At 45.0% G+C, this 26,096-nt stretch overlaps 1 protein-coding gene across 2 annotated transcripts in view; it reads right to left on the bottom strand.

Annotated features, from left to right (window-relative positions):
* The window catches only part of Abhd12b (abhydrolase domain containing 12B), a 29,151-nt gene extending 19,247 nt beyond the window's left edge, over positions 1-9,904 (bottom strand). The window contains exons 1-4 of one of the 2 annotated variants that reach the window (XM_021179677.2): positions 9,776-9,904; positions 4,511-4,638; positions 2,519-2,621; positions 569-688 (exon numbers count right to left, since the gene is read on the bottom strand). In XM_021179677.2, coding sequence (XP_021035336.1) covers positions 569-688; positions 2,519-2,621; positions 4,511-4,638; positions 9,776-9,870 — 446 coding nt within the window. In that variant the 5' untranslated portion in view covers positions 9,871-9,904. The remainder of the gene's footprint in view (positions 1-568; positions 689-2,518; positions 2,622-4,510; positions 4,639-9,775) is intronic. The other variant, XM_021179678.2, reaches the window with a different exon arrangement.
* Positions 9,905-26,096: the final 16,192 nt, after the last annotated feature.

Raw genomic sequence — 26,096 nt, 5'->3', positions numbered from 1 at the left:
TGTGATACATCCAATAGCTGACTGTGAACATCCACTCCTGTGTTTGCTAGGCCCCGGCATCGTCTCACAAGAGACAGCTATATTTGGGAATAAATATTCTTTCACACAAGAATCTGAGGTCACAGTGGCCTTTGTGCAAAGTCACGGTTCTGGCCAGTCTTCTGTGGACACACCTGAGTGAGGAGCACCAGCCCCCATGAGACCCTCCACTTCCAGCCTGCTAGCTCTAGTCCTTCTTAAAAACAACTGGTTCCATTTTGATTCAATCCATCATCTTGAATAATCTTGAGGAGTAAAGAAACCAGTGGCTTCATTGAAATTGAGATGGACATTTCAGAAGAATTATTGTTCCCTCTTGTTCAGAAACAGACCCAAGTCATTCTATATGCGGACTGTTTGTTTAACGAGAATGTGTTTGCCAGAACGCCTTCACATTTCAACAAAGGAATAGAAACAGGCAGAGGCATGTCTATGATTGAAAACTGCCTTCACTCTCCCATGGCTTAGAAATGCTCTTGATCTTTCAAAGATAAATAGACAGACAGACACACCAAACAGACGTGCTGACCTGTTTATCCCACTGCCATGAAGATAGATAATAATCGGGTTCCCATCACTGAGGGAGGCTTCATACCAGCATCGACACTTCCCCTTGGCCTCTTCTCCCCGGTAGCTGGGGACTGTGTGCCTGAAGAGCAAGGAGAGGTTTGACTATACCACAGAGGCAGAAACGGACTTCCTTTCCATATGTTTATAAGAGAGATGATATATCAAAAACGACAGCTGCATATACACATACTTTAAAGTCTTATCTAAGCAACTGGTGCATAAGCTAATAATGTAATATAAGAGCACAAAATATCTGAGGAAAATTGCTACTGCGACCCCACCCCCACCCCCCACAGGGCGAGTTAACTGTCTATAGCTTTAATTCTTCTAAAGTTGGTCTCTTTTTAAGAAGTTTCCAAGGTGGCAGTTCCTAGACACAAGCCACTGAAATGGCAACAAGGACAAAGGGTGAAACAAGTAAAGGAGAACAGATACTTATTTACCCAGAATTTGATCATGAACCCAAGCTCATCCTTTTTTTTCTCTCTCTGTAACCAATATATTATTAAGACACTCGTGTGTTTCATAGCTGCTTATGTTTTGATGCTCTGGTTTCAGCATTTGAACACCTAGCAACTTTGAACATACAATTAAAGATGTTCAACAACATGATGTAGGGTGCTGACTAGTTTTGGTTGTCAACTTGACACACCTGGCAAGAAGGAACCTTAGATGAGAAATAGCCTCCATCAGACTGGCCTGTGGGCATGTCTGTAGAGTGTTTTCTCAATTGCTAGTTGATGAAGAAAGGCCCAGCCCACTGTGGGCAGTGCCATCCCTAGGCAGCTAGGTCTGGACTGAATAAGAAAGGCAGCTGAGATTGTAAACACCTGTCTTCAAGTTCTTCCGTCTCTTTCAACTAACAAGAGAACCCTGAAAACGGAAGTGCTACATTGTATCACTTCACAGGACATGCAGAATTGGCCAACAGGTGATGAATCTTCAATCTTCTCAATCCCCAGGACCTCCAGAAATCCAGGTGCCACTGTCCTCTGGGTGAGTTGATCACGAACATACGTGCCTCACCAGACCCATGTGGTCAATCAAACTATTAGCTAGACTGTCCCCGAGGATAAGGAAAAAGTCATATGCGCTGTTCCAGAACATTCTCCAGTTGCAACTTCAGATTCACTGATGAACTATAAAACAAAGTGTTAATAATGGCAGCCAGAGCTTGTGAGACCGCTCAGAGGTTAAGAGCACTGACTGCTCTTCCAGAGGTCCTGAGTTCAAATCCCAGCAACCACATGGTGGCTCACAATCATCTGTAGTAAAATCTGACGCCCTCTTCTGGTGTGTCTGAAGACAGCTACAGTGTAGTTACATATAACAATAAATAAATGTTAATAATAATAACCACAACAAAAATTAAAAAAATAGAAGACCTCAAAAGATGAGGTAGGGGTAGCCGGCAAGGGAGGAGCAGAGCAAGTCCTAGCTGTGGTGTTGGTCGGTGTCTGGATCAGAGGGATGACAGCATGCATGTATGGAGTAAGGCAGAAGTGGGTAGGACCAGAAACCAAGAAAATTCTAGGAAGCAAAAATGGAGCAGGGGAGTTGTCACAATAAAAGGAAAGGTGTATGGAACAGCTTCTAGAAGCTTCCACAGATAGCCAGGTTCTACACAGGCAGGCAGCACAGCCCTGCTGCCCTCTGCTCTTCTAACAGAAATCCTGTGCCCTCCCCCCTCTCTGTGTGTGTGTGGGGTGTGGGTGGGTATGTTTCTGTGTCTCTCTGTCTGTCTCTCTGTCTCTATCTCTAGCCATCTCTCTCTTATCTTCTTTCTACAGTTGATGCAGGTAAGCAGAAGGGTCACGGGCTTGGGGTGATGTTTCGGTGGACAAAGAAAGCATTAACATGGAAATTTACAGGAAAGCCTAAGAATCCGAGGTAGGAAAGTGTCACTCACCAGATGCCAAGCAGAACCTTGGGCTCAGGCCTGAGGAAGAAGTTCACTGTGTGAGCAATCTTTGTCTCTGGTCTCTTTAAATCCACGAAAATGGGAACCGTAACTGTAAGGCAGAAATCATAGTCAGCCCACAGCATCAGGCTCCATGTACGTTCATCACAGGCTTTTAAAAAGCTTCACCTTTCTAAGCCAGTGGCTGTTACCCTTCCTAAAGCTGTGAGCCTTTAATACAGTCCTCATATCATAGTGACCCCCAACCATACAATTATTTCATTGCTATTTCATAACTGTAATTTTCTACAGTTGTGAATCATCATGTAAATATTTGTGGTTTCTAATGGTGTTAGATGACCTCTGTGAAAGGGTTGGTCTATTCCCAAAAGGGCTGCTCACAAGTTGAGAACCACTGCTGTAAGCAATCAGTTCTAAGTTGCAAGCTAAGCAAGAGAAGAGTTCATGCAATCTTCACCCTTTCTGGAGATAAGAGCAGAAGAAATCATTTGTCCAAAAAGGTAAATAGAAAAGGGCAAAATTAAACTCACAGGGAAGGTCATTATCATAAGCTATAAAGCAAAATATAGCTAGTATTTTAATATACAACAGAGGGTGAGACACTGAGAGCTAGGGCTCCAGTACTCTAGGGGGGATAGAAATCAATCTCTGAATGTCCTCTCTCTCTCTCTCTCTCTCTCTCTCTCTGTGTGTGTGTGTGTGTGTGTCTTTGTTTCTCACTGTGTATTTCTCTCTTCTCTTAATTCTATAATTGATACAGGTTAAGAAGAATGAACAGGGGCTAGAGAGATGGCTCAGTGGTTAAGAGCACTGACTGCGAGCCGGGCGTGGTGGTGCACGCCTTTAATCCCAGCACTCGGGAGGCAGAGGCAGGCGGATTTCTGAGTTCGAGGCCAGCCTGGTCTACAAAGNATTTCTGAGTTCGAGGCCAGCCTGGTCTACAAAGTGAGTTCCAGGACAGCCAAGGCTACACAGAGAAACCCTGCCTCAAAAAACCAAAAAAAAAAAAAAAAAAAAAAAGAGCACTGACTGCTCTTCCGAAGGTCCTGAGTTCAAATCCCAGCAACCACATGGTTGCTCACAACCATCTGTAATGACATCTGACGCCCTCTTCTGAAGTGTCTGAAGACAACTAGAGTGTATATTTAAATAAATAAATAGTGTTTTTTTATTTATAAATAAAAAGAAGAAGAAGGAGAAGGAGAATGACCAGAGGGCTGGGGTGATGGTTCAGTGGATAAAATGTTTGCTTGCCACACAGGCATAAGAACAAGAGTAAGGACCCACCCGACCCACATAAAAAAGTGGGCAGTCATGGCAGCCAGCCTAAAATCTCAGTAACAGGGAAGAAAAACATAGCATTCTCTGGGTAAACTACTGAGACTAGCCAGATCTGGAATTAGTCTTCAGCAAGAGAAGACTGATGGAGAACACCCAACATGAACACACACACACATACACACACATACAGACACATACTCACAAATACATACACATAATCACATACACACATACACATATACACATATATACAGATATACATACACATACATATATACATATACTTATATACATACACATACAATAATGCATATACATACATACACATGCATAAATGCTCACATACATACACAGAAATGCAGAAAGACATGCATACACACATGCATATGCACACATACATACATACAAACATACAGGCACACACATGTACATGAAGCACATGAAATCACAGAGACATACATAAATATACATACACATACACACATATACACACAAAGACATATATACAAAAATGGGTGCACACAGACACACACACAAACACACACACACACATTTTATAGCAGTTTAGATACAGTACAGTAGTTTTTGACCATGTGAGTCTAGCCAGGGTTTTGTAACAAATGTTTTTCTTGTGTTGTGACTGTAAGAGAAGTGAGTTCTCTATTGGGGAGAATTTATTTATGTACAGTATATACTTACTACAATTTAAATATATCAGCATATTCATCAGCGGAGGGAAAATGTGTTCCTTTAAAGATTTACTTGTGAAGTTTCTGTACTCGGCAGCTATTTTACTCCCGAGCGCTGAGCAGAAGCATGGGAAAAGCCTGCAAAATATTGAGGAATAAACTTTTCAAGATCAGCCCAAGTTTTGTCTTAGCCCAAGCTTTGTCTAAGCAGCTTCAGACAGCTTAGTCAGTGCTTCAAGTGCTACCTCAGCTCATAGCCCCATCAGCTCTGAGTGAGAAGCCAGAGACCCAGCCACTAGAACCACACTCTTCTGGCTGGGTCCCAGAAAGCAACTTTCGGAAGAAGATCCCGCCTTTGAGAGAAGAAGGACCCGAGAGAAGCAGGGACAGGGAAGGACCCCAACGGGCTTCAACAGAGCTAGAGTCAGGAGCCACAGTTTTCATGAAGTTTAAGATTAGGTCCTACTTTTGAGAAGTATGTCCCCGTCACTTGTTACATTTGTTATGCAAACCCTTTTCCCTATGGAAACAGGTCAGCATTAATTGCTTAATGTAATGTTGTTTGACGGTTGCCCTGATCCCTCCGCTACTCCAGTTACCAGGTGGTAACTGCTATCACCTTGCTTTGCGTATGAGGAGTGTCAAAAGTCAGGACTCCCTCTTTCCCAAGAGCACAACGAATCAGAGTCCCCAAAGTCTGCTTATTTGCCCTGATCTCCAACAAGATGTCACAGATCCATTGAGTTCTATGTGCTTCCTGTGCATGCAAAGAGGACCCCACAAAGAGGACCCCAAGAACAATGATGCAGGCCTCCAACAAAATTCTGCGCCTTCCTCCTTAGCTCCCCCCCCCCTTTTCTGCCCCTGTATTTACAGGAGCCTTCTGTCATGGAATTGGCCAAACTGCTAAAACAATTCTCCCTCAAGTGTTAATGAATTAAAAACCAAAGCACTTATCTATATCCAAAAGATGCTTGAAGAGAGATGATGAATCATGGATGTTGGATGCGTCTACCAGTACTGGAAAAAACATGCACGCTCCGAGCAACTGGTAGATCTTCAAATAAATATGTCACACATGGGCAACTGCCTACCCACAGAACCAGCAAGAAAGACATGAAGAGGATTGTTTCATAACACTCTAAAGAAACCTCCAGGAGGGCAGCAGGAAGGGCAGGGCATTGTTTTAGAGATGAAAATCTCAGCCCTGAGGCTCTGCTTTGAGCCCCAGATCAAGGCAACTGGGGCAGAGGGAGCAGGAGTCTGTGAGGGCAGGCTTCCAGCCTCCTGCCAACTGTCCCTGCATCCCTGCATCCCCACATCCCTGCCTTGCCTTCTGGGCACCCCCTAAGTTATCTTTTGAAGGTAGGCAGGGTAGTCTCCTGCTAAGTTACCTTTTGAAGGTCTGTCTGCTTGGGGAGCAGGGGCATTTCTTTTTTTTTTTTCTTTCTTTCTTTTTAAAGGAATAATTTATACAGGACCTTTTTCTCAAATAGCTCAAGGCACTTCAGTGAGAGCCTCTGCAGGAAAAGAAGAGAATGACCTGATCCCCCCACATCAATAATGCAAAGGTGCTTCTTTTAATGAGGGGGCTGTCAATTTGACTTCCCATAGATCAGCAGAGGATCAAAAGTCACCAGTGGCTAACAGACCTGATTTGAGCAGGGGAGACAGTTTCCGGCCACTGTCCTGGCTATAGGCTGGCCACATCAAACAGCCACCTTGGAACCTGGGTGTTCTTTCACCTGCCTTTTGATCAGCCCCACAGCTGCAAACACAGGGTGCCTCACAGGGGCCAGAGGACCTTGCTGGGTGATTCTTCCTGGTGAAAACTCGCTGGAGCTTATGTGGAGCAACCCATTCCTGTCCAGAGCTCCCACAAGCCAGCTTTTGGGGAACCAGATCAGATGATATTCAGCCAGATAACTACCCCAAATACTAAGACATGTTGTACCTCCATCCCGTGTGCTGATCAAGGAGTACTGGGCCCATCTCTTTGCATCCTCCATGCACTCAGGTATTTCTTGCTGACAATGCTTGTATACATCGACCTTCCCTCCATGGCTCTGCCCCTTTTCCTTTCTACCCTTCCCACTCAGGAGCAGAGATTCAGACTGGCCCTTGGTTGCCCATCTTCTCCACTATGTGCCAGGTCTCGAGAACCATGTAGCACAGCACAGCTTCTTTGATAGCCCTCTCTGCTTAGCACAGGGTCAAGCCCAGTCAGTATCTGCTGACCCATATGGTGAAGGCTGACGGATACATTTTCTTTATAAGGGAAAAAGTAGCAATGGAGGAGGCAGTGGGGAAGTGAGGTCTACATCCTTTAACTTATTTATGCTTTAACTATAATTGAAAATTAAGCAACATGAGTTCTGCAAGTGCAGGGATTTTTGCCCATTTTCTTTACTCCCATTGATGCAAAAATATGATGACTTAGTTCACTGGCCAAGCTAGGAGGAAAACAGCCTTTAGGCTTTGTTAGAACTACTCGGTGAGTCCTAAACAAATCATATCGTGTAGCAGGTCTCACGTGGGAGGTTTATTGGGAAGGAAAATAGAGGCAGCCTCCCGGAGAGTGGGGAAGAGAAGAAAGAGGGGGCTAAGGAGACCAAGGCTTTTATTGAGCCCGTAGTGCATGTGCAAGGGCACATGAGACATGGGCCATGTGCCAAGGGACAGACACAGGAACGCCTGTTGGGCCGCTAGAGGTAACATGTCTGATTGCTAGGTCCCTCGAGAGCTGGCTGAAAAGATGCCTGACTGTCGTGCAGTCACTTCTAGCTGTCCATTGCTGTGCCTGATTGCCAACCTTCCTCCTGTCGGTATCTTTCCTGGGGATATTTTACATTTTCCTATTTAGGAAACTTGACACTGGCTAGAGTTACTAGAAAGAGAAACTTCAATTAAAAAAGTACCTTTATTATGATTGCTTGTACACAACTATGTGGGGCATTTTCTTGATCAGTAATGACTGATGTGGCAAGGCCCAGATAGATCCCTAGGCAAGTGGGCAAGTGGGCCTACATCCTTTTAAAAGTAGGATGAGCGAGCCGGGCGTGGTGGCGCACGCCTTTAATCCCAGCACTCGGGAGGCAGAGGCAGGCGGATTTCTGAGTTCGAGGCCAGCCTGGTCTACAAAGTGAGTGCCAGGACAGCCAGGGCTACACAGAGAAACCCTGTCTCAAAAACCAAAAAAAAAAAAAAAAAAAAAGTAGGATGAGCAAGTCAGAAAGCAGCATTCCTCCATGGCCTCTGTTTCAGCTCCTGCCTCCAGGTTCCTACCTTGAGTTTGTTCCTACCTAACTTCTCATCATGATAGACTGTAAGCTGTAAGATAAAATAAACCCTTACCTCCCCAAGTTGCTGTTGGTCGTGGTGTTTCATCACAGTGAAAGAAAGCAAACTAGGACAATAGTAAAACTCTGTCGCTGCAGATAGTGCTTGCTGAAGTGGCCTCCTCCTGCCTCACACCACATCACCTTAGGAACAGCACTATACCGGGCTGAGCAAGGTCAGCGCCCTGGGAACACTGGTGAATCCAAACTTCCTTGGCTCAAAGCAGCAGCAAAAGACTGGGTTCTGGAACTGGGTCTGTGCCTCAGCCCGACTCACTTTAGATCAACAATCCTCTGCTCAGTTAAAGAAAGGCACCAGTAGGCCATTCTTTGGGGAAGCATTTCTTGAGTCTAGGGAGACTTGCTTTTTACTAATTAGTGATGCATGCAGCAGACAATTTTATCAACAACTGTTTTCAGCAAAATGGCTGGCTTTCCAGGACTGTGAACTGTAGCTTTGACTATCTACCTAAGAGATGCTCTTTTCTGCCTAGTGAGGGCTGAACCATCAACCACTGGTGTTATAGAGAACTGGGGGTGGGGGATGTTTCTCATGTCAAGGGGTAAAGTATAGGTAACTGGAGCGATGCGATGCCACCCACTCTCCAACCTCTATACCAGGCTGGGGGAAGGGGGTGGGGGTAAGGTGGGGTGGGGGGTAAGACAGCAAAGATTCCCTGTTCATCATCATCCTTGGGGAGTTCCAAAGTGACATCTCCAGTGTGTAGCTGTGGCCAGAGAGTGCTTGTAACTAACACAAAATAAAACGAAACAGAAACAAGAAGCGCAACAAGAATACCAATTCAACAAAACAAACGGGATATACACACACCTCCTGAGCCCACTGCCTCACACCCAGGACCCAGCTCCAAGGCCAACAACACCGAGGATGACTGACCACGGACTCGATGAGAGACAATATTTAAAAACAAACAAAGTCGGGTGTGGTGGTACACGCCTTTAATCTCAGCACTTGGGAGGCAGAGGCAGGCGGATTTCTGAGTTTGAGGCCAGCCTGGTCTATAGAGTGAGTTCCAGGACAGCCAGGGCTATACAGAGAAACCCTATCTCGGAAAAAAAAAAAAAAAAACACCAAAAAACCAAAAAATAAACAAACAAACAAACAAAAAAACCAACAACAAAAAAACAAACAAACAAGCCGGGCGTGGTGGCTCACGCCTTTAATCCCAGCACTCGGGAGGCAGAGGCAGGAGGATTTCTGAGTTCGAGGCCAGCCTGGTCTACAAAGTGAGTTCCAGGACAGCCAGGGCTATACAGAGAAACCCTGTCTCGAAAAACCAAAAAAAAAAAAAAAAAAAAAACCACACACACACACAAAAAAAAAACCCCACAATGATAAACAGACATTTTCAGACATAAAGAATGTTAAGAATTTACACAAGTAACCCCATATATACAAAGTGATTCCAATACCCCCAGAAGTTCAGCCAGTCCTTTAAATACACACCTGCGAACCCATACCTGAAGAGCCAGGAATCTTTTCCACCTACACAGGCCTTTGACCTACAAAGATTGTACCTCCGATTACAGCACACCATAAGTTTTTGGCTGCCTCTGTTATTAGTAATATTTAAATTCATTCGGTAGAGTTGTAAATTGAACAGATAAGAGAAACTTTTTGGAGACTCCTTTCTAAAGCTCTCATACCTTCCTGAAAAGTCAAACCTCCTGGCCTCTCTGGCCTAGGTAGGATTTGAATGCTGGGGTAATGCTATCGTCAATAACCCAGGAGTTAGCAAGAATGTACAAGCCACAAAGTCCCCCCAGCCCAAAACCAGCCCTAAAGCTTCAGTGTCCTCCAGACCTAGGAGAACCATGGACAGGTCCTGGACAGGGTGGCCCCAGCAACTGCCTAACCATGCCTAAAACTGGACACGGGAGCTTTTTTCCATGACCGACCCACCAAGCACACTCACCTCAGGTTCCTCAGAACCATAGCCCACCAGGAGGTCACAGAGGAACAGGGAGGGGGCCCTGGCTCCGAGGCTGCATCACAGTCCCTAGCGTCCATCCTGAGGTTCCTCCACTCCTGAGGGAGCTGCCACCGGTTTCCAGGGACTAGGCTTGCCCTCTCCTCCCCTGCAGCTCTTGCTCCGCCCCCTTCCTCTACCCAGAGGAAAACTTGGCCACCTGCCTAAGGTCACACCCATTGCAGGGGCTGGGGCTTCCTCCCTGGTTGGTCTCATACCCAGACAAGCAGGTGATGAATAGAAATGCACTGATACATCGATATAACTATGTATCCATTTGTTTCATTCCCATTGCTTTTCATTAAATATCCCCATGAGTTTTGGCAGATGCTTACCCTTGCGAGGCCCACATAATAAAGTAAAAACTCTTAAAATCTTGACAGTAGTTTTCTAGGCACGGCTTTATAAGATCTGCCTGCCATTGCTGTCACAAGAATTTCTTTGGTTCCCTTTGTTTAAGAAACAGTTGAAAGACTGGAAAAAAACTACTTGGTGGTCAAACGCACTGACTGCTTTTCCAGGCAATAGCACACAGTCTATAATTCCAGATCCAGAGGATTTCATGGCCTTTGTGGGCACTAGGCATGAAAGTAGTGTTCATATGCAGGCAAAACACATAAACATGAAATAACATATGATTTATGTAAAATACCATTCGGGCCAAGGGATTATGAGCTACACAATGACTTCATGTATCCAAAATGAAGATCTTTTTGATGTTTTGTTTCCTTATCAGTATATAGCAGAGCCTATTCTCCTGCCAAGGTTAGTAGACACCTGAGCCAGCTGCTACCTGGTACAAGTTATATTCCTGTAGCTTTCTCCTAAGAGCAAGAGCCACAGGCCTGCCAGAGCTGCCGCACAGAAGCCATCCAGGCTAAAGGGTGGGGATGAGGAGAAAAAAAAAAAGATGCAATGTGATGCCAGCATCCAGGCTTCCTCCCAGAGCAAAGCGCATCATGCCCTGAAGCCAAATGTGCTTTTTTTTTTTTTTTTTTTTTGGATGGGGGTCCTCGGTAGGCTTTGACTGTGAAGCCCTGGTGCAGGGGACTCTTCCACTGGGGGGAAATGAACCCTTTCAGAAAAAAAAAAAAAAAGACAGCAGTCAATAAGTGTGTGATTTCATTTCATAGAATTGGCAAGGACAGAGTCTCTGTTTCCCCTTTTAATCGCTCTGACCATGCTCATTTCAGGGGCAGAACCCAGATTGAACCTCTGCTTTCCCTGTGCCAGAGCAAGCACTCTCCCACTGAGCGATATCCCTCACCCCCTTTATGTCTACAGCTTTATGTCTAAAGCTTGAGATAGACCTCACTAAGTGACTCCAGCGGACCTTGAGTTCACTGCGTCCCTTGCAGAACTTTAACTTTTGATCTCTCTGCCTTGACCTCAAGAGTAGGTGAGATTACAGGACCTGTGCTAACAGGGCCATCTGCAGGGTGTCCACCTTCTGATTCACATCAAGATTAGAGCAATCAGATTAGGCCCAGTCCGCGTCAGCTGTTTGACAGCTCTCTTATTCTTGGCCTTACATGCCTGATAGGTGAGGCGGCTGCAAGTGAGAATTATCAGGGCCACACCTGCTGATGGGAAATGTTCTTAGGATCCCACCCCAGGAGCTGGCCACAAAGGTGGATGGTCTGGAATTTCAGAGACCTTGTGCAAGGCACCGCTGATGAGCCTCTGGATCGGAGAGCTCTGAAGAGACCCAAGAGCGTGAGGAAGGAGGGGATGAAGACCAGTTAGCCTCGAAGGATCCCAAATTTTATTTCCAGGTTGAGAGAACTGGGGCCTGCCCTTTAGTTGAGCAAGACGAAGCCCAACTTCTGGGGAAATGTTTGAAATGATCTCTATGGCTGAAAATTAGGGCATTCTCTTCTTGGTAAGATTTGTAGATCAGTGCTCTGGGAGAGACATTCTCCACCCTAGACACCCTAGACAGACAAACAGACAGGCACAGACGCACACACCAGTTTCCTTATTTTCAGACTAGCCTTGAACTCCTGATCCTCCCACTGCCTCTACCGCCAAGGATTGAAATGACAGCCATGCCCTACCATGCTCCTCTCTCCCCCTTCAAACGGCACATTTAGAAGTCAGAGTCTACGATCTCCAATCTGATTTGGCATAATTAAAAGAAAAAAAAAATCATTCGAGCTGGAGAGATGACTCAGCAGTTAAGAGCACTGACTGTTCTTCCAGAGGTCCCAAGGTCAATTCCCAGCAACCACATGGTGGCTCACAACCATCTGTAAAGGGATCTGATACCCTCTTCTGGTGTGTCTGAAGACAGCTACAGTGTACTCATATACATAAAATAAATAAATAAAATCGTTTAAAAAAATTTTTTTAATTATTCATTGACTTTTAGGTATCAATCACCGCACTGGGTACTGGAAGAAAAGGAACCGGAATTCCCTGGTAGGGACATGATCCGAGAGGGGGTTGTAACAGTATGGAACAGAAATTAAAAAGTGTCCCACATCAGAAATCAGATCAGGGAATAAGCGGTCTGGGGGTGGGAAGGGGAGGTGGAAAAAGAAAAGGTGACTAGGCAACATTTGAGGGTCTCAGACGAGTTTATGTCTCAGCTGTGCTGGTGCTAGCCTCAATATACGGAGCTCTCAGGATGTGTGAAGTGCATTGGCTACATGGAAATCATGTCAACAAAACTCCACCCCTTGTAAATCGAGTCAACAAAACTCCGCCCCTTCCCAATGCAGGGCTGGGAATTGACCCAGACTCTTCAGGCAGCCTAGGTAAGCACTATAGCAAGGAGCTGCACCCAGCCCCAAGCTGACTTTCAGTGTCATTAGCAACGTGCACAGAAAGAACACAATTGAATGCATCCTGTGACATGTTGTGTGGATGTTAAGACAAAGTCGCTGGTGCAGTTACCAAGATGCAGTTACCAAGACCAAGATGTTCCATCAAGAAAGAAAAGCTCAGCTGGAGACAGGATAATTTTACCACCTAAAGTTATCTTGGACAAAGACAATGGGCGATACCCCTGTCTCCTGGCAACCTGCTCTGGAGGTAAACAGCTGGCAATGAAGTGTTTGGAGCTGTAGAGCCAGCAAACAACAATTAGTGGGTTTTTTGTTGTTGTTGTTGTTGTTGTTTGTTTGTTTGTTTGTTGTTACCCTGAGAATACTTCCCAGAGTGGGGAGGGGTCTCAGATCAAATAAACAGGAGAATGGAGACAGAAGGCCAGCATCCACCTCTCTCTGCTTCCAGACTGCAGGTTCAGTGTGAGTGACCCGTTCCACCCTGGAGCTGGTCTCTCTCCCAGGACTCCTCAACCACAAGGGATTGCATCCTCAAACTAGGAGCCCAAATGAATCCTCCCTGCCGTGGGTTGCTCTTGTCAGGTGTTTTGCCACAGAGATAACATGGTCAGGAATACATACAGATAACTCAGTCTTTAATTGTTAGGAATTGCAGCCCGTTCTTCAGAGTGGCCCCATCAGTGTAGAATCCCAGCAGCACAGCACCAAGGGTCTCGGCTCTCTTCCGCTTTACCTTCCTCTCCTCACACTCTCTGAGCCTCCCATGTACAGAGCAATTTAGGAATTTAATGCTGAGGAAATACAAGTGAAATATTAATAGTCCCAGGAACTGGGGAGCAAGTGAAGGAACTCACAGCATGTAGTTTTCTGTTGAGGGTTCATATTGGTTTTGCACGTATCGAAGAGAATTTACCACATAAGTTCAAGGGTGAGATTTGGGTCAGTCTCGTGTGCTTGGGGTTGAGAATTAATACAGGTCTCCTATTAGCTGGAGTGGCAGATGCTCTGAGGATTCCTGAAGCCAAGGCTCTCTTTGAGCTGAAACTGGAAGTGTTCAAGAACACCAGAAGTGCTCAGTCCATTATTCCTTCCAATGAGCTCTTCACAGTGCATGGTAAGCCTCACACTCCAGCTCCCCTTGTTATTTCATGATGAGAGAGGTCAGGGTGGTCTCTACAGAAGGGCCACCCATTAAACCTAGAGCTTTGTTGCCTCCTGCCAGTCTGGTTTCCTTGTCCGAGACCCTCCAGCTATTGCTTAGGTTGATGATTCTGAAGCCGGTGGTATAGCGCAGTGGCAAGTTCAATATCCCATTGTTAACTCTCCCCAAAGGCAAGTCAGTTATTTCCCACGATTCCTTCCCAGCTCACCATCTCTTCTTATTGTTTCTACAAGGATTTCAAAAACTATCTCCAATCATTTGGGAAGATGTGGACTTCAGCACAATAAAATGTCTCAAAATCTTTCCTTGGCCAATGGTCTTCAATAACCACCCAGAGGCAACTGAAGAGAGAAGCATGTTGCTATCCATACTTCCCCCAAACCCAATTCACTTGTAAGATCTTGTCTCATATCTTGAAGAATTACCACCATTAATTTCTTTCTCTTTTTAATGTTTAATTTTTATTTCATATGCATTGCTATTTTACCTGAATGGTGTATGTCTGTGCGAGAGTGTTGGATCTTGGAGTTACAGACAGTTGTGAACTGTCATGTGGGTGCTGGGAATTGAACCCCGGTCCTCTGGAAGAACAGTCAGTGCTCTTATCCACTGAGCCATCTCTACAGCCCCGGCAGCAGCATCAATCTAAAAAAACCTCAAAAGCAGTGTTCATCTCTATTCTATAGGATGTATGCCCTCATGTGATATTTTTTTATTTGACCGGTATCTCTTTAAGCACATTCTCTATTTGACCGGCATCTCTTTAAGCACATTCTCTATGTAGTACACATCTTCGGGGCGGTCTAATTTTATGCAGGGACTAACTCATGAAAAGGTGAACAACAACCAAGGAGTCGCCGCCAAGCCATAAATAAATGTAACAGATAATACACATCCCTACGGGCTCACTAGTCAACATCTTCATAGGCAGAAAAGGTCAGGGGAAGATTAAAGGAAGGTACCACTCCGTTGCCTAGAAACAGCCTCAGAAATGGAAGATAACTGAAAAGATCTTTCCAAAGAATCCCATAGGATGCTAACGCTGAGAGATCTGCATAAACAACCATTTAATTTACTCTAGTTTTACACAGAGCAAACTGCGAGCCAAGCAAGAGCAAATGATGAGAGACGGGTTGCATTCACTCAGCTTTTCCAGAGCAGCCACTGCATACAAGACGCCTTTAATCCCAGCACTCGGGAGGCAGAGCCAGGCGGATTTCTGAGTTCGAGGCCAGCCTGGTCTACAAAGTGAGTGCCAGGATAGTCAGGGTTACACAGAGAAACCCTGTCTGGAAAAACAAACAAACAAACAAAAAAAAGACATAGCAAAGGCTATACCGAGTCAACACAGCAGGGAAGGTGGGGCTCCTCCTCAGAGGTCCTCAGAACCTGGCAACAAAGGAGCCTGCATCAAAGCCACTGGGCGGGGCTATGGTGAGAAGGTTGTGGGAACCCGGTGCTGGTTGTAAGCCTGACAGAGCCTCCTCTACTTGTTCTTGAGAAGAGCATAATTCAGTGGTTTTTTTGTGAGGTAGACACTCCTCATTTCTGCATAAGTAATCAGGGTGGTAGAGCTCACACTTCCTCGTCCAACCACATCCCATCTGCACGCCCAGATGCTGGGACAAGAGATGCTCCAGGGGAAGGCAGTGTACACCTGGATTCGTGGGAGGGGAAAACCCTTTGGTTTTAGGCCTTGACAGGGAAGCAGGAAGTCACCCACGGATAGGATTTTTTTTTTCTTGACTCCTACTTTATTTTGTTTGTTTTAGGTTTTGTTTGGGTTTGTTTTATTCACTTAATTAAAAAAAAATCTTATTAAATCCAGAGCTGATTACCCTGGAGGCAGTTTAGCTGGAAAGGTAATTAGATTAAGACTCTGAGGGTCGGAGAGATCTATTCCTGAAAATGAAACCATACTCAGGAAACCATGGAGGAGACAAGAAAATAGAGAAAACAAGCCGAATCGGCCACACAGCGTCACACACAGAAACACATCGGGTCCCCAGCCTTCTAGATACCTGGCATTGGTGCAGAGGGCAGAATGAATCTCTTCCTTTCTTTAAATCATCACCAAAGACAGCTCCAAAAGAAAGGTAGCTGTACTTCCCTCCCCTCCCCCCACGCCCATCCCCCCACATACACACACAGCTGGAGTAAGTGAGCCCTGGCACAGCTGGAAATTAGAGCAGTCTCTCATCTTTGCCTTTAGTTTTTAAACAAGCAGGAAGAGAGCCCAGGGAACGCCCTCCCCACCTCCCACCCCGGGAGAACTACTTGGATCCTGATGTCAGTCAGCCTGGGGCTGTGTTCCTTGTCTTCCCTCCAGATGCTCCATTGGAGCATCCTGCCCCTAGAGAGGAGTTTTAAAATAATAATAATATGTAGTGTGAAGTGAGATCATAGATATGAAAGCTCTCCTTTGAAGTGTTGTTTCCAGCCTACCCGGTACAGCACTGATATTATTTATTAATGACTGGATTTGATCTCTCTCTCTCTCTCTCTCTCTCTCTCTCTCTCTCTCTCTGTCTCTCTCTGTCTGTCTCTGTCTCTGTCTCTGTCTCTCTCTCTCTCTCTCTCCTGGGAAAATCCTCCTTCATTTAAAGCATTTACAGCACAGTAGCTTACAGACTAACATGGAAGATTAATCACTAGTAAATACAAATACCAAAACGGACACGAGGTCTAGCCATGGCCTCCTCTGGCTCACCACCAGCCAACGGGAATTAGAAACTGATAACTGATAACTAGCAAACCCACCCTCAGCGGGAGAGACAAAAGAATGTGGGAGTAGGGCTAAGAGGGGTGTTTTCACTCTCCTGCTTGCTCAGGGTCAAAAAGAAGGGGTCAATGCTCTCTCCAAGAGACTGAGCCCCAGGACTCTAAAATTACTTAGCAGACATCAGCTCATTACCCAGAGGTGAATGCTGACTATCATTGTGAGGTGACTAATAAAGCAAGTTTTGTTAATTCTTGGGTATATTTGTGGGAGTGGAGCATTCGTGTATGCATGGGTTGGGGGTAGGGAGTTCATGTATGCAATGTGTTATGTGTGTATGTGTTGTGCATGTTCATGTGAAAGCCTAAAGTCAACTTCAGGTGTTTTCCTCAAGAGCCACAGTTTTCTTTCTCCTCCTCCTCTTCTTCATCCTCCTCTTCCTCTCCCTCCTCCTCCTCCTCTTCTTTTTCTCCTCTTTCTCCTTCTCCTCCTCCTCTTTCTCCTCCTCTTCTTCCTCCTCTTCTTTCTCTCTACTTAGAGCCAAACTTACTCCTAACTAATCCGCCTTATACCATCATTGCTTGCTTTTCTAGAACTATGTCCCAACTTTGAATAGGGTCGACCCTCTAAGAAGTTAAACGATATTTATCCTGTAGGCCCAAATGTCCCTCACAGAACTCTGGCCCACCCCCATCCCCTACAGACTCATCCAACAGTGTAAGCCGTCTGGTGCTAATGCAGAGGTGAGAAGGTTAGACCCAGCAAAGAGGACAGTGACAAAGGCAGAGGTGCAAGCAAGGTTAGCAAGAACTCATTTCAGGACCTTCTGCTCAGAGCACGTAGAGAAATGGACACTCTGGGCAAATACAGAAAAGTATGAACTTGCTTAGAATCTACAGGCCCAGGCTTTCGTGGAGACAATTCCATCTTGATTATGTATATACTTCCTACCAGGTTGCTGTACGTAGAAGAAGCCTATGATTATAAACACGGAAGGCCTGAACAATGGAATTGTCTTCAATGACACTGCCAATGGGAAACTCTGTGACTGGCATCAGCAAGTTACTGATAAAAGCAAGACATTTTCACCATCCAACCAGACAGTTAGCCCAAATCTCCTCCTGTGGGGAGACTCTAGCACAGCCTCTGCCCTATGTGGAATGCCTGCATCTGTGCAAAACCTGAAATATAACTACACAAAAAGGAAGAGTTCGGTCTGAGAGGTTTAAATAGCCTGCAAATTATGACCTGGGCCTTGATATGGTCTGTAACCCCTACCTGACCTGCCAGAGAGCCTACAATGGCCTTGGTCTAGTACACAGAGACCTATTTGGCCCTGCCTTTAAGCAGAATCGATTGACTGCTTTGGTAAGAGAAAAGGGCTGAGTTTCCACCCTAGAGCTATCTGTGGGCTGACCATGAATTACCAGCAATTAGAAAGGATCAGTCAGGCTGTGACTGTGGGTAGTGTCGCTGCAATATGGGAGGGTTTGGGAAGGACACTGGGAGTGGGCATCTCTTTTCTCCAAATCCGTGATACTGAGGAGGAGGCTTGGGCGTCCTTTCTGCCTAGGAAAACATGCCACTTTATCAGTCAGGATAGAGCACAGTTTCCAGGTTCCACTTAGGGCAACAGGACATTTTGTAAGACCTCTGTTTCTATGAAGCAAGAAGCAAGGCATGTAAAGTATGTAGATGAGCAAGAAATTGAAACAATTAGTGCTTGCCAGAAACTTTTAAGACTCCTGGCTTCTACCAAGGCAAAGGTATTTAGGTATTCTAGCCAACACCAGGTAGTTGTGCTTTCAGAATTTGTTTTGAGCCGATCTCACCATGCATCCTTGGTTGATTTCGAACTTACTATGTAGACTTGATTATCCTCAAACTCACAGACATCCACCTGCCTCTGCCTCCTGAGTTCTAGGATTAAAGAAAGGCATGTGCCACCATGCCCAGGTGATGGGGTCTCACGGTCTGTTCTTATTTCTGTGCATGTGTGTAGGTCGCTGAGTGTATATGCTGTAAGAGTGCAGGAGCCTGCAGAGGCTCAGATCTTCTGGAGCTGGGATTACAGGTAGTTTGTGGGTGCTGGGATCTTAACTTCAGTTCCCTGGGAAAGTATTCTTAACTGCTGAGCCATCTCTCCAGCTCATAATAGATATTCTAAAATCTGTGTGTGAGATATTGTCTTGTTCTGTAAAATGTGCAGAATTCAACCATCCTCACTACAGGGTTTGTACAGAATGGTAACACTGAGTGTGCATCAGTGTGTTTGCCCCGCGGCCTCGCAGGAAAGCTATCATTAGTAGAACTGACTGTGTTCATCCCCAATAGGATTAAATGATTCCTTCAGCAAAGGTACAGTGACTTGGGAAGGAACCATCTGAAGCCATCTGAAATGTAAGATGTTCAAAATTCACCTAGAGCATGCAACTCCTACCTACAAGCTAGGACCTCGCTTTATTTCTCTCCCTCCATTGTCCCAGGGGCTAACAGACTGCAGGCAGCCTATAGCATTTAATTGGCCAAGTATAAAAAATAGACACGCTGTTGTAATTCTTATATCTAACACGTGGAGGCAGCAGTGAGCCGGCGAGGAAAGAAAACAAAGGTGACATCTTCAAGCCAGAAAGTTTGAAAGGGTTGGGGGAAGAAAGAGATACCACCAGCTGGCATGGTTAAAATCATTTGTGTCTTTCTTAGTCTTCTAAAACCTATTATTAAAAGAACAAACTCTTCTAGCATATGTCCTCTGAAGTGGTTCATTTCCCTACTTCTCTCTCTCTCTCTCTCTCTCTCTCTCTCTCTNTNTGTGTGTGTGTGTGTGTGTGTGTGCGTGTGTGTCTTAATAGAAAGCCTTCTTTTCTATTCTGTTACAGAGATGGTTATTTTGAAGATTGCAAACTTCCTCCTGCCCAGTCCAAGTTGAAGTTCCGGGCGGAGGAAAAACGTTCCAGGCCGGCAGCTGTGCGCTGTACTGGACAACAAGCACCGCCTTTGTGGAGAACCTCGTGGGATGATACCCAGGCAGAAGGTTAGAGAAATGGGTCTCCAGCGGTTCCCTTTACTGGGAGGAAAGAGATGGGGCCACGCCTTCTTCGAAGAAGGCTTCGTTTCATTCCCGCAGATCTGAAAAACCATGCTCATGGTCCCCTCAACTTTTTGAAGAACAAGATGGGCCCACAGCCAATCCCCTAAACCCTCAAGTGAGCAGACATCAAGTAGGGAAGACAGATGGAAGACAGGCAGTCTGTAGCAAGCTGCTCCTCCTGGAAATTGACACCCTAGAGGGACATTGGGGATCACTCTCCACATGGCCCCAGAATGCAGCATCTAGAAGGGCAGGAGAGCCCCTCCCGACAAGAGGCCTTTTGTGTGCCTGTCAGGCTGGGTTGTATTTTTAGACTTAGCTAGGCCTGCTCTGGATTTCCCCTCACACAGCTGCTGCCGCTGCTTTCCAAAGCCCATCCTAGGAAGCCAGGCTTCCCTAAGCCTTTGTTTGCCTGAAGAACGGAAGATAATGTTTGACAGGGGAGGGAGAGTTATGGGAGCCTGCAGAATTCTTTCCTCAGCTCCCAGACAAGAGGGTAAGTCTTGTCACCCTATCCGGCAGCATCTTGTCACACACAGACACACACACACCAGTCCAGCCTAGGACCTCCAGCCCATATTTGCTCAGGACCAGCTGCCTCATGGCATGGATTGAGTCCCAGTACATCTCTCTGAGTGAGAGAAAATTTTACTCCATGAGAAGGAAGCTCAGACCCAAGAACCAGACTCAAAGACACCTCTCTCAGCCACTCTGGTAAACAGGCTCTTCCTGCGTATTCTGTTTTAGAGCATTTCATTATTCCTCCATCTATAAATAAATAAATAAATAAATACACACTTGCCGTAGCATTTTCTTTCAATTTGCTACTGTAGACAAATCAAGACATGTTTACACTTCTGATATTGGCAGTCTTTCTGGAGCTGCAGCTTTAAACCTCCCTCGTTTGTTTTTATATATATATATATATATATTGTTTTATTTTATGTGAGTATACTTTTATACTGTTGCTGTCTTCAGACACACCAGAAGAGGGCATCAGATCACATTACAGATGGTTTTGAGCCACCATGTGGTTACTGGGAATTGAACTCAGGACCTCTGGAAGAGCAGTCAGTGCTCTTAACTGCTGAGCCATCTCTCCAGCCATCACCACCCCCCATTTGCATTTTAAAACCTTCCCAACACCTGTAGGGACTAAGGGGTGAATGGGTTTTTTGTTTTTGCTTTTGTTTTACTTTCTACTTTTTTTCCTACTGTTTCATCTTTATTCAAACAATGAGCTGTTACTGTTTGGCAAATGGGAGTATTTTTTAAGGTACAGTGCTGACAGGCAGTGGGTGGGAAACGAGGCATTTCTTGGTGATTATTAGATCCTGGCTTTGATAGGATGGTGGGCCTGACTAGTATAGCAGTGAGATGTTGTAAGAGAGGTGGGAAAGATGGATGGAGAGGGAGAGAAATGCTGTTGAGTCAAGGGAAGACCTGTGGTTAGGAAAACGTAGCCCTGCTGTACCAGAATGTATGCCAAAGACATAATGGGATGGGTGAGATTGAAGGACATGCTACACAAAGCACAGTCTACTGGATCTTATGGACAGAAGCATGTCCTAGAGAGAAACAATATATGAAGATCCCTGCACTGCAGAGCAAGAGAAAGCATTCCTATCTAAACCTATGGTCATTGGAGTGTTAGCCAGGCTTCCTCAAAAGCTGCTAGCATGCCCAAATTCGGTACAAGAGCAGTCCAGCCAGCCAGGCAAGCTCAAGTGACCATCTTATCATATGATAAGATGTATATGATATCTTAATGATACCATATACAATTTGGGGTGGGGTGCCAAGTCATTTGGTGGGCAAAATGACACTGAGGACCAAGATGGCTGTCATTATGTCAAATGGGATCCCTATAGCAATGAGACCTGATGTAGCTTAAGTCTCTGGGTGGAGGGGAATCTTCAGGATATACTGAGAACACTGGAGGAAGAGCAGACAAGGGAGGAACCAGGTGCCAGTGGGACTCCGTGTGAGACAGGGAGTGAGGCCAGTGGCTGAAGGTATGGAAGAAGGAGGTGTGCGCCCAGTTATCCTAAAGTGGGCATTCTTCACCTGGCCAGAACTCAGGGGTCTGTGAACTTGGGTGGGAGAAACATCCTATTTTTATTCCTATATTCCCCCACTACAGCCTATTAGATGCTTCCATGATTAATGTCAGAAAATTCATATAGGATAGTAACATCAATATTTATGACCTCAGCATTGGTAACAATCACAGATTTTTGTATCCTGTTTTCATATCACATGTCAGTTGTGGCAAATGTCTCTAAGTATTATTTCTATTCATCATTAATTTAAAATGCTGGTAATTGGACCTGATAATGGATCATGTTTTGTACAACATGAGTAGATTTGCATGCATTAGCATATCAAAATGACTATAATTTTGAAAGCCGTATGTCCATTAAATAGTATTTTTGCAATCCTTTATTTATTATTATATATTGTTAAGAAGTATTCTGAGAGGCAAGTCAAAATTCATCAGCAAGGGGACTGGAGGTATGGCTCAGGGATTAAGAGCACTGACTGCAAAGACAGCTAGTGTTTTGTTTTGTTTTGTTTTGTTTTGTTTTGTTTTTACTGTAACCCCAGCACTCAGAAGGCTGAGGCAGGAGATGAGTTCAAGATTAGCCTGGGCTATCTCAAAACAATAAAAGAAGAAAGAAGAGGAGAAGGAGGAAGGGGAGGAGGAGGAGGAAGAGGATGTCGACGACTATGATGATGATGATGAGAAGCAGCAGCTAGGTGTGATGGTATACGCCTTTAATCCCAGCCCAGGGTGGCCGGCAGATCACTGTAAATTCAAGGCCAGCATGGTCTGGACAGGCCTTGCCCCATTCTTGATCAGTCTGGGCATTCAGGCCTGTGAGGCCACCACGCAGTCACAGAGGAAGACCTGTTGAAGCAGAGAATACAGAGCTGAATAAACGGAAGCCAAGGTCAAGGCAAATGTTTACTTAAAATGAGAAAGGATATAATCACACAGATTATAGATTTTTTTTTAAAGAATATTTTTATTTTTATTTTATTTATTTTGCTTTGTTGTTTGTTTGTTTTGAGACAGGGTTTCTCTGTATAGCCCTGGCTGTCCTGGAACTCACTTTATAGACCAGGCTGGCCTCGAACTCAGAAATCTGCCTGCCTCTGCTTCCCAGGGGCTGGGATTAAAGGCGTGTGCCACCACCGCCTGACTAGATTATAGATGTTTAAGAAGATAAATTCCACAGACCTTATGAAGACCACAACATAAGATTTACTCGATGGACACATTTCCGTAGCCCCTTCCTTTCCCTCCATTCTTGGCTGTGTATTTTGATCCTTTCAAAATGTCAATTTTTGCAAAAAATTCCTAACTTAACGACCAGATGGATAAGACAATATTTCTTCTAATCCACTGACTGGCATTTCTTGTGTTGGTGGTTGGGCTGTGGTGAATGCGCATGCAACTTCGCATGCAAACTTTTCTGTTTTGTCAGACAAAGCTGAACAGTGGCTTGTATGTTGAAGTGTTAGTTTTATATTTGTTGTTAATTTTCTAGTCATATCTTTGCCTGTTTCTCTAGAAAACTTTTGGCATTTACCCTATCAAATTTAAAGCTATTTGATAAGCTGGGTGTGGTGGTACACAACCTTCATCTGAGCACTCAAGAGCCTGAAGGAGGATTCTTTTTATTTTTTTTTAAAGGGGGGGGGGTGGCTACTGGAGAGATGCCTCAGCTTTGAGTACTGCAGGGGCAAAGGACCAGAGTGTGGTTCCCAGCACCACCCATAGGAGGCAGCTCGTAATCTCCTGCAACCCCAGCTCCAGGGTGCTGCAGTCAGGTGTACACACACACACACACACACACACACACACACACACACACGAGCACTTTCTTATACACACCCACTTAAATCTTTTTTAAAAAGACAGGCTTTTTGTATAGTAGGAATTTTAGTACTTTCTCCTCTCTCTCCCCATCCATTTGGTTTTGTATGTGTATAAGTATACTCGTCCAGGCCGGGCGTGGTGGCGCACGCCTTTAATCCCAGCACTCGGGAGGCAGAGGCAGGNGGATTTCTGAGTTCGAGGCCAGCCTGGTCTACAAAGTGAGTTCCAGGACAGCCAGAGATATACAGAGAAACCCTGTCTCAAAAAAAAAAAATTAAAAAAAAAAAGTATACTTGTCCATGCAGGCACTAGCGGAGGCCATTCGAGGACACTGGGTGACTTCCTCTACTGCTCTTGCCTTGTCACCCTGAAGCAATCTCTCACAGAAGATGAAGCCTGTTGCTGGAGTGGCCTGCCTGTGAGCTCCTGGGATCAGCTTGTCTCTGCCCTTAATGCTAGGCCTGCAGGCAGGCACAGCCATACCAGGCTGTTTGGTGGGTGCTAGGATTTGAACTCACACCCTCATGTTTGCAGAACAAACTCTTTTACATTCTGAGCATCGTGCCACGCCTCCATTTTGGTGTTTTTTTTTTTTTCTTCTATAATATAGGTTGTAAATATGTCCTCGTATGCTGATAACATCCTTTGACTTTGTTCATGGAGGCTTTGCTGTGCAAAAGATTAAACAATATTAAAGTGAGTAAATGTAACAATATTTTATCTTGGTGTACCTTCATTTTGGGGCACAAATAGCACATTTGCCTCATACCCTGTTCATAGAGGAATTCAGCTGTATTTTCTTTTAATGCCGCACCTTTATTCTCGGATCCATTTGGAACTTACAGTATCTTCCCTGATGGCTGCTTTGTTGTCCATTGCTGTAGGACAAGAAGCTTCAACATTTAGTGGGCAGGAAGCACTGTTATGTCTGTTATGTGTGGCCGTCAGTGCAGGCTGAGCTCAGCTGGCGTGGCTGCTCGGCTAGCTCTGGCTCTCACACATAGTTGCTGTTTGGCGCTGGGCTGGGGCAGCTCAGAGCCTTGATGTGGGAGTTAGGACTTTCTCCTTCCTCGTCTGAGTCTGTGGCCTCTGCTCTGTGGGCCTCTTTAGTGGGGCAGCTGGACTGCTCTCCCTCCTCCTTCCTCCTTCCTCCCTTTGTTGTCTTTCAGTTTCATTGTGATAACTTTTTGTTGTTGTTGGTTTTTGTTTTCTTGGTTTTTTTTTGTTGTTGTTGTTTTTGTTTTTTCGAGACAGGGTTTCTCTGTGTAGCCCTGGCTGTCCTGGAACTCACTTTGTAGACCAGGCTGGCCTTATATTCAGAAATCCGCCTGCCTCTGCCTCCTGAGTGCTGGGATTAAAGGCGTGNGCCACCACGCCCGGCTCTCATTGTGATAACTTTAACATGTTATAAAATCCACTCATTTAACATTTATGGATTAGCTGGGAGTCATCAATGCTTTTTTTTAATCTCAGCATTCATGAGCTAGATCTCTGTGACTCTATATATCAAGTTCCGGACCAGGCATGGCTACATGGTGAAACCTAGTCTCAATCAGTCAGTCTATCGATCAATACATAGTTTGCACTTCAATGCTTTCAATGTATTCACAAAACTCATTCATGTAGTCCTAGTTGGCCTAGAACTTACCATGTAGACAATATTGTTGAAATTATGGTGATCCTCCTGCCTCTGCCTCTCAAGTTCTTTTTAATTGTAGCACTGATACATATCTCTGCTTTGCCATTCTGTTCCTCGTGGTTCTCACTGATAGTATGTGTGTGTGTGTATATATATGTATATATAGGTGTATATATACATATATATAATTAAACTAAGCTTTAACTTCTTTTTTTTTTTTTTTTTTTTTTGGTTTTTCGAGACAGGGTTTCTCTGTGTAACCCTGGCTGTCCTGACACTCTAAGCTTTAACTATATATATGCATACATATATATGTACATATATATACACATATATGCATATATATGTAGTTATGTAGTTTTAAATCTTAGCTTAGAGGTAGAGTAGCTCTGGGCAGGACTCAGCTCATTGGCTAATAGGCAGGTGTCTTCTTGCTGTATCTTCACAAGTTAAAGAGGGGGGGTAAGCAACCAGAAACTGGGGAGAGTGAAGTAAGACACTAATGTTATATGGGGGGGGGGGTGCAGTATACACCACCATGACCTTACCTAAACCTGGTAACCTCTCAAATACCCCATCCCCAAATATCAGCCCACTGGGGTCAGGGTTCAATACATGCTCGGGGGAGGGGGGCACTCACAGTCAGCCTGCAACAATGTATGTAGAATCTAAAGACTGAACAAAGTTTCTTTTGTTTGTTTAGTTTAGTTTAGTTTTTGTGATGGGTTTCTCTGAGTAGCCCTGGCTATCTTGGAATTCACTATGTAAACCAAGCTAGCCTTGAATTTAGAACTCTGCCTGCCTCTGCCTCCCAAGTGCTGGGATTAAAGGTGTTCATATTCATGCCTGGCACTTCTGCCTTGAGTTCACCAAGAATCAAATCCTCCATTTAAAGTTCCATGCATGAGCTGGGCGGTGGTGGCGCACGCCTTTAATCCCAGCACTTGGAAGGCAGAGGCAAGCAGATTTCTGAGTTCGAGG

This window comes from Mus caroli, chromosome 12 (assembly GCF_900094665.2).
Source record: "Mus caroli chromosome 12, CAROLI_EIJ_v1.1, whole genome shotgun sequence".
Classification (NCBI taxonomy): domain Eukaryota; kingdom Metazoa; phylum Chordata; class Mammalia; order Rodentia; family Muridae; genus Mus; species Mus caroli.
This window is presented reverse-complemented; position numbering and strand designations above follow the sequence as displayed.